At 45.4% G+C, this 9,561-nt stretch overlaps 1 protein-coding gene across 2 annotated transcripts; it reads right to left on the minus strand.

The window, feature by feature from the left end:
- Nucleotides 1-5,015: 5,015 nt before the first annotated feature.
- On the minus strand, nt 5,016-7,896 carry LOC124020764 (N-acetylaspartate synthetase-like). 2 transcript variants are annotated; one of them, XM_046336023.1, is made up of 3 exons: nt 7,646-7,896; nt 7,162-7,326; nt 5,016-6,651 (listed from the first exon to the last, which is right to left on the minus strand). In XM_046336023.1, exons 1-3 carry the CDS (start codon nt 7,863-7,865, stop codon nt 6,257-6,259), a joined length of 780 nt encoding a protein of 259 aa, XP_046191979.1. In that variant the 5' UTR covers nt 7,866-7,896; the 3' UTR covers nt 5,016-6,256. The 2 variants fall into 2 exon arrangements, with proteins under 2 accessions (XP_046191979.1, XP_046191980.1); XM_046336024.1 differs by having other exon boundaries at nt 6,169-6,651; nt 7,162-7,244; nt 7,646-7,781.
- Nucleotides 7,897-9,561: the final 1,665 nt, after the last annotated feature.

Genomic DNA, 9,561 nt, shown 5'->3' on the forward strand with positions numbered 1-9,561 from the left:
CGTGAATTAAAAGTACGTATCTCAGAGCATCGTAGCACCATTAGGTGTAAAAACTTTACTTATCCAGTTGCGGCCCACTTCTTGGAGGCAGGCCACTCGATTTCGTCTCTGCGTTAAATTGGCATCGAACATGTCACCCTCCCTAGGAGAGGGTAATTTATTGTTATTGACCTTGATTTATTGACCTTGATCATTTATTGTTAAAACGAGAGGCTGCCTGGATCTTTAATTTAAAGACCCTTGCGCCCTTCGGTCTCAACGTAGACTTTGATCTGAAGCCATTCTTGTGATTATTGTGACTTCGCCATTGTAATTGTTTGTAAACTTGTGTAGTCAAATTAATCTATGATCGTATGCTATCTATTTGTTTGTATGCTGTTCTTTGTAGGACATTTTAATATTTGAAAATTAACCAATGATTACAGACGCCTGTGTCTTTTGACACTATATAAACAAGTCATCCCGCAGTGTTTGTGATTATACCCTGATGAAGACAGCTTGGCTGTCGAAACGTTGGTATTAAATCTTTGCATCTGAGCTCCAAGAGTGTGCGGCTCTCTTTTATTTTCAATGATGAATGAGTTACCTGATGCTGACACTCTGACCGCAGGAGGTCAAATGCATTAAAGGGGAGATGTTTAATGTTGCAACTAGAATAGATTGTGATGTTACTAGATATGCCTGTCATGGACTGTTCGCTAACACATTTTGGGGGGAGCAAAAACTATTCTAGAACCCTCCTGCTGAACAGGGTTCAACAACCAGTTACTGCGTGACTTTCGGTCAAGACACTAACAGGGTTATAAAGTTCAGAACCATCTCTGAACACATAAAGGGACATGAAGTTCAAACAAAAACAAACTGGGCAAACCACTTAAGGATGTGGGGCTGGGGAAATGTAACCAATCAAATACAGAGACTGGGCTATAGGTGCAATGACTGACCATCAGGCTATAGATGCAATGACTGACCATGGGGCTATAGATGCAATGACTGACCATGGGGCTATAGATGCAATGACTGACCATGGGGCTATAGATGCAATGACTGACCATGGGGCTATAGCTGCAATGACTGACCATGGGGCTATAGGTGCAATGACTGACCATCAGGCTATAGATGCAAGGACTGACCATCGGGCTATAGCTGCAAGGACTGACCATCAGGCTATAGGTGCAATGACTGACCATCGGGCTATAGATGCAAGGACTGACCATCGGGCTATAGATGCAAGGACTGACCATCAGGCTATAGATGCAAGGACTGACCATCAGGCTATAGATGCAAGGACTGACCATCGGGCTATAGCTGCAAGGACTGACCATCAGGCTATAGATGCAAGGACTGACCATCGGGCTATAGCTGCAAGGACTGACCATTGGGCTATAGCTGCAAGGACTGACCATCGGGCTATAGCTGCAAGGACTGACCATCGGGCTATAGCTGCAAGGACTGACCATCGGGCTATAGCTGCAATGACTGACCATCAGGCTATAGCTGCTCGGGCTATAGCTGTAAGGACTGACCATCTGGCTATAGCTGAAGGACTGACCATCTGGCTATAGCTGTAAGGACTGACCATCGGGCTATAGCTGTAAGGACTGACCATCGGGCTATAGCTGTAAGGACTGACCATCGGGCTATAGATGCAGTGACTGACCATCTGGCTATAGATGCAATGACTGACCATCAGGCTATAGCTGTAAGGACTGACCATCAGGCTATAGATGCAATGACTGACCATCTGGCTATAGATGCAAGGACTGACCATCAGGCTATAGATGCAATGACTGACCATCTGGCTATAGATGCAATGACTGACCATCAGGCTATAGATGCAATGACTGACCATCAGGCTATAGGTACATTGACTGACCATCAGGCTATAGATGCAATGACTGACCATCAGGCTATAGATGCAATGACTGACCATGGGGCTATAGATGCCACCATCTGGCTATAGGTGCAATGGATCTATAGATGCAAGGACTGACCATCAGGCTATAGCTGTAAGGACTGACCATCAGGCTATAGATGCAATGACTGACCATCTGGCTATAGATGCTGACCATCAGGCTATAGATGCCATCAGGCTATAGATGCAATGACTGACCATCTGGCTATAGATGCAATGACTGACCATCGGGCTATAGCTGCAAGGACTGACCATCGGGCTATAGCTGCAATGACTGACCATCAGGCTATAGATGCAATGACTGACCATCGATGACATCTGGCTATAGCTGTAAGGACTGACCATCTGACCATCATCGCTATAGCTGTAAGGACTGACCATCGGGCTACTGACCATCGGGCTATAGATGCAGTGACTGACCATCTGGCTATAGATGCAATGACTGACCATCAGGCTATAGCTGTAAGGACTGACCATCAGGCTATAGATGCAATGACTGACCATCTGGCTATAGATGCAATGACTGACCATCAGGCTATAGATGCAATGACTGACCATCAGGCTATAGATGCAATGACTGACCATCAGGCTATAGATGCAATGACTGACCATCTGGCTATAGATGCAATGACTGACCATCGGGCTATAGATGCAATGACTGACCATCTGGCTATAGATGCAATGACTGACCATCAGGCTATAGCTGCAAGGACTGACCATCGGGCTATAGCTGCAAGGACTGACCATCTGGCTATAGCTGTAAGGACTGACCATCTGGCTATAGCTGCAAGGACTGACCATCGGGCTATAGATAGCTGTAAGGACTGACCATCGGGCTATAGCTGTAAGACTGACCATCGGGCTATAGATGCAGTGACTGACCATCTGGCTATAGATGCAATGACTGACCATCAGGCTATAGATGCAATGACTGACCATCTGGCTATAGATGCAACTGACCATCAGGCTATAGATGCAATGACTGACCATCTGGCTATAGATGCAATGACTGACCATCTGGCTATAGATGCAATGACTGACCATCAGGCTATAGATGCAATGACTGACCATCAGGCTGATGCCATCAATGGCTATAGATGCAATGACTGACCATCTGGCTACTGACTGATCATCAGGCTATAGATGCAATGACTGACCATCAGGCTATAGGCAATGACTGACCATCAGGCTATAGATGCAATGACTGACCATCATAGGCAATGACTGACCATCAGGCTATAGATGCAATGACTGACCATCAGGCTATAGATGCAATGACTGACCATCTGGCTATAGATGCAATGACTGACCATCTGGCTATAGATGCAATGACTGACCATCAGGCTATAGATGCAATGACTGACCATCTGGCTATAGGTACAATGACTGACCATCAGGCTAGACTGCAATGACTGACCATCAGGCTATAGATGCAATGACTGACCATCAGGCTATAGATGCAATGACTGACCATCGGGCTATAGATGACTGACCATCAGGCTATAGATGCAATGACTGACCATCAGGCTATAGGTACAATGACTGACCATCAGGCTATAGGTACAATGACTGACCATCAGGCTATAGATGCAATGACTGACCATCGGGCTATAGCTGCAAGGACTGACCATCGGGCTATAGATGCAATGACTGACCATCGGGCTATAGGCTGACCATCGGGCTAGATGCAATGACTGACCATCAGGCTATAGATGCAATGACTGACCATCTGGCTATAGATGCAATGACTGATCATCAGGCTATAGCTGTAAGGACTGACCATCAGGCTATAGCTGCAATGACTGACCATCTGGCTATAGATGCAATGACTGACCATCAGGCTATAGATGCAATGACTGACCATCAGGCTATAGCTGACTGACCATCAGGCTATAGATGCAATGACTGACCATCAGGCTATAGATGCAATGACTGACCATCAGGCTATAGATGCAATGACTGACCATCAGGCTATAGATGCAATGACTGACCATCTGGCTATAGATGCAATGACTGACCATCTGGCTATAGATGCAATGACTGACCATCAGGCTATAGGTGCAATGACTGACCATCTGGCTATAGATGCAATGACTGACCATCTGGCTATAGATGCAATGACTGACCATCTGGCTATAGATGCAATGACTGACCATCAGGCTATAGCTGTAAGGACTGACCATCAGGCTATAGATGCAATGACTGACCATCTGGCTATAGATGCAATGACTGACCATCAGGCTATAGATGCAATGACTGACCATCTGGCTATAGATGCAATGACTGACCATCAGGCTATAGATGCAATGACTGACCATCAGGCTATAGGTGCAATGACTGACCATCAGGCTATAGATGCAATGACTGACCATCAGGCTATAGATGCAATGACTGACCATCAGGCTATAGATGCAATGACTGACCATCAGGCTATAGATGCAATGACTGATCATCAGGCTATAGATGCAATGACTGACCATCAGGCTATAGATGCAATGACTGACCATGGGGCTATAGATGCAATGACTGACCATCAGGCTATAGATGCAATGACTGATCATCCATAACATAAGAATTGTAGTTTTAAAATGTCTTGAAGCTATACAGTGACTAAGTTTGCATGTTATGTTGTTATATTCTTCCAGAATCAACAGCTAGTATCGCGTATATCATTTAAAATGGAGTTAATCACAGATTACCCCTTTAACACTTAAAAGTAATGAATAGACACATTCAGCCTTCCAGTTTTCAGAGTTTTGGAATTGTGGATTAGCTGAACATTCAACCATTACTTTTAACCCGAAAGTTTACCTTTTACCCTTATAGCTTTTGTGTTTGAGAGAGAGAGAGAGAGAGAGAGAGAGAGAGAGAGAGAGAGAGGAAGTGAAACACTTCTGTGCAGCATTTTGTAACTTGAACTTTCAGTGACTTGGGCTTGACTAGAACATTTCAACTTTTGGACAAATGATAACAGTTTCCTCCCAAAGGCCATTTGTAATGACTTATCACACTAGGTGTCTAGCTAACTCCTAAGGCTCGTGCTAACACCTAGTTAAACTCATACAGAAACATTGGTTTTGTTTGAAACACTAGTCAGTGGTGTTGTTTTGTTTTTTATTTATTTTTGGAACAAACCAGAGTAAAAAATAAAACAATAGACCCATTAAGAAAGTTAATTGGGGAAGAAAAATACAAATGAGTAAATATATTTATTGGTTTATTTTGATATTGAAAATGTAATGAATTGAAGGTTATTGGTTGATGTAAACATTGAAATGTACAGATTTGAAGGTTGTATCATTAGATTTGGGGTGTGTTGTGGTCGCGAGAAATTATTGCGGAAAAAGTCCCCAGTAATTCTGGCGGGAAAATTCAAAACTGAAAAAGTTTGAATCCCACTTGAGGTGACCGTAGGATTTTAACAGTGAGGAGACTGACGAAGCCGATGGATCTCTCATTACATTACATTTACATTTAAGTCATTTAGCCTCTTGTCCAGTGTGAGTATTTTGATTTGCAAGTGAAGATAATAGCCGGCAAAATGTGGAAGTATTTACAAGAATGATCAAATGGAGCATTTCAAACAAACCCGAGCAGCATGCCGACCTGTTCCCTGTCCTGTTCCTCAAACAAAGAGTTACAGGCTTCTTATGGCAATACCCAAGCCTTCTACATCTGATCAATTAACATTCAAAGCACATGATATACCCTACAGACATGTTCAGGTAAACATATGTAATAATACAGGCACACATTTCAATTGGAGACGCTGCTATGCTTGAATCAATAACCTGGGATATAAACATGTCCCCCGGAATAAGCTACTAGCGCGTTACCCTGAGTAAACCATACGCTCGAACGCACCCAATTTCCCCACCATTTCTCTGAACAGGAAATTAACAGAACCCTCTTCAAATCACAAGGGGAAACAGGTACGTTTGCGAACAATTCTTTACCTTTAACCTAGCGATTACATACATTATGTTCTGGTGATTTTCTTCCATTACCTAAATGGTGAAACAAGATGCTCTGAGTTCAGGGTCTCAGGGGGTTGGGTTAGAGTGTGTGCTTGCGTGTGTGGTGTGCATTCATGTGTGTGCCGTGCTCCATCCCTGTTCCGTGCCGTGCTCCATCCCTGTTCCGTGCCGTGCTCCATCCCTGTTCCGTGCCGTGCTCCATCCCTGTTCCGTGCTCCAGCCCTGTTCCTGCTCAGCCCTGTTCCGTGCCGTGCTCCATCCCTGTTCCGTGCCGTGCTCCAGCCCTGTTCCGTGCCGTGCTCCATCCCTGTTCCGTGCCGTGCTCCATCCCTGTTCCGTGCCGTGCTCCATCCCTGTTCCGTGTTCACTGCTGGCTGTGAGTGTTAGTATTGTGAACGGTCATGTCCTTCCGGTAGTGGTGATGACTGACCCGGTAGAAGAGCTGCTCCAGTACCGACCGGCTCACGCCAGGCGTGGCGTATCCCTTGGTGACGCCGACGCATCGGAACCCCAGAGTCTGGTATAGCTGGTGAGCAGCCGGCGAGTAGGCCGTGGTTCCCAAGACGACAGAGAGGTAGCCACGGTCCGCTGCATATTGTAGAACCTTCCGCCCGAGGGCAACGCCAACCCCACGTTGCCGACAGCGCCGGTCCACCGACATGCGATGCAGCTCCACAGTGCCAGCTTCCCCCCGCAGGGCACAGGCCGCCACTACACCCACCACACTGCCCTCCAGCACTGCAACCCACAGACAGGAGTCTGAGGGAGAAATAAGAGGGGTGCAATTTGGAAATAGTGGGTAATATCAAATAATATCCTAATCCTCCCATTTAATAAAAGCTGATGTCATTGTCTATTGACTTTTATACTTTAAATGGATCCTTTTCTTGAAAGAGCCCAATCACTGACTGGTCATCCTGTTGGGGACAAAGACTTCCTATACTTTAATTTTCTATTGATGGGGTAGACCGAAATGAGCCTGGAGTCAGAGGGATCATGGTGACACATCCACAGGCACTAGCTGCCATTCTAGATGAGTAATTATATTCCAGAATGGAGACAGGAATGAAGCCCTGGTTTTATTTTACCTCCCTGCTCGTTTGTTTTTAAATCAGGCACGGAATCTTGTGTGGAAATCTATTTTAATAAAATAACTATGTGCAATGTAACTAAACTAAAGCCAACTACACTCAAATAAACAAATATATAAATAAAACGAATGATACATGCATTTTTTTTTTTTTTTTACTATTCGACCAAGACTATTACCTGGAGTTTTCATGTAATGTCCCTCGATGTCGCCCATATCCGTGAGTTTGGCGCGCTCCAGGTAACCAAGGACAACTCTCCTGCTGTAGTAGCAGCGCGCGCACAGGACAGCGAGAGGCACCAAACAAGTCAGCAAGAACGACTTGGTCGCAATAAAAGAAACAACTGCAAAAGCCGTGGCGGAGAATGGATGACTGAGTCATCTAAATGTTGACATACAATAGTCACAGGAAGGAAATGAGTTGGTACTATCGCAATCGAACACAAATGATGCCTTCTACTGCATTTTCCCCAAAATTATACTAAATAAAGCAATCAAATAACACAAACGGTATTGATGAAATGTCAAGATAGCCTATCTGTAAATTATTACATTTATAACACATTCTTCATTGTCAATCAAATAACACTGAAAACGAACCTTTTGCTGGAATAACAGTCAATATATAAATAGAAATTGATATAAGACCTATTTCTCCCTTACTTGTCATAGCGGCGTACAGGAGCAGGCTCTCGGGGTGATGTTTTAACCCTCTAAACGCGGTATCCGGAACCATCTCCATCAGCCCGTCAATGAATATGCGCTCGACGTCCGGATAGTCAGCGCTTTCGAATTTACGCACAACCACACGGTCCGTTCTAAATCCATTATTCCCTTTCTGATGGCACTTTGTTGGCACTTGGTTGTTGTTGTTGTCTTCCATGTTATCTCACTCAGAAACTTGGTTGACGTCTCCCTGGGAAAAGTGAACTGACTCGCGTAAGTCGTTAAATACTATCACACCTTTTTCTTCGTCTATGAGGTTTAACGGCGGTTGGCATCCAATTTGTTGCATTACCGCCGCCTACTAGACTGGAGTACAACTCCCTTACACTTTGTATGAAAATTAAAAATGTAACAAATTAAATACCATACCATCTAACACTACTCACTCATTTCAAAATAATAGAAAACAAAATAACCACCCTAGTGCACTAATTAACCATATTTATTCCTACCTCAGGCCATCACCCTGAAAGGATGGGATATCACCACATAACACACCCTGTATCTCTTCTGATATCATCTCTCACACCCAACACCTCTCTACAGCTGCCACCACCACTTAACACACCCTGTATCTCTTCTCAGGATCCCTCCCTCTGTACTGGTACAGATCTACTAGTCACACCACCCCTCTCAGGATCCCTCCCTCTGTACTGGTACAGATCTACTAGTCACACCACTCCTCTCAGGATCCCTCCCTCTGTACTGGTACAGATCTACTAGTCACACCACCCCTCTCAGGACTCCTCCCTCTGTACTGGTACAGATCTACTAGTCACACCACCCCTCTCAGGATCCCTCCCTCTGTACTGGTACAGATCTACTAGTCACACCACCCCTCTCAGGACCCCTCCCTCTGTACTGGTACAGATCTACTAGTCACACCACCCCTCTCAGGATCCCTCCCTCTGTACTGGTACAGATCTACTAGTCACACCACTCCTCTCAGGACCCCTCCCTCTGTACTGGTACAGATCTACTAGTCACACCACCCCTCTCAGGATCCCTCCCTCTGTACTGGTACAGATCTACTAGTCACACCACTCCTCCTCTGTACTGGTACAGATCTACTAGTCACACCACTCCTCCCTCTGTACTGGTATATCTCTACTACTCTCACCCACTCCTCCCTCTGTACTGGTATATCTCTACTACTCTCCCCACTCCTCCCTCTGTACTGGTATATCTCTACTACTCTCCCCACTCCTCCCTCTGTACTGGTATATCTCTACTACTCTCCCCACTCCTCCCTCTGTACTGGTATATCTCTACTACTCTCCCCACTCTCCCTCTGTACTGGTATATCTCTCTACCCCCTCCTCCCTCTGTACTGGTATATCTCTACTACTCTCCCCACTCCTCCCTCTGTACTGGTATATCTCTACTACTCTCCCCACTCCTCCCTCTGTACTGGTATATCTCTACTACTCTCCCCACTCCTCCCTCTGTACTGGTATATCTCTACTACTCTCCCCACTCCTCCCTCTGTACTGGTATATCTCTACTACTCTCCCCACTCCTCCCTCTGTACTGGTATATCTCTACTACTCTCCCCACTCCTCCCTCTGTACTGGTATATCTCTACTACTCTCCCCACTCCTCCCTCTGTACTGGTATATCTCTACTACTCCTCCCTCTGTACTGGTATATCTCTACTACTCTCCCCACTCCTCCCTCTGTACTGGTATATCTCTACTACTCTCCCCACTCCTCCCTCTGTACTGGTATATCTCTACTACTCTCCCCACTCCTCCCTCTGTACTGGTATATCTCTACTACTCTCCCCACTCCTCCCTCTGTACTGGTATATCTCTACTACTCTCCCCACTCCTCCCTCTGTACTGGTATATCTC

This window comes from Oncorhynchus gorbuscha, unplaced genomic scaffold (assembly GCF_021184085.1).
Source record: "Oncorhynchus gorbuscha isolate QuinsamMale2020 ecotype Even-year unplaced genomic scaffold, OgorEven_v1.0 Un_scaffold_902, whole genome shotgun sequence".
Lineage (NCBI taxonomy): Eukaryota > Metazoa > Chordata > Actinopteri > Salmoniformes > Salmonidae > Oncorhynchus > Oncorhynchus gorbuscha.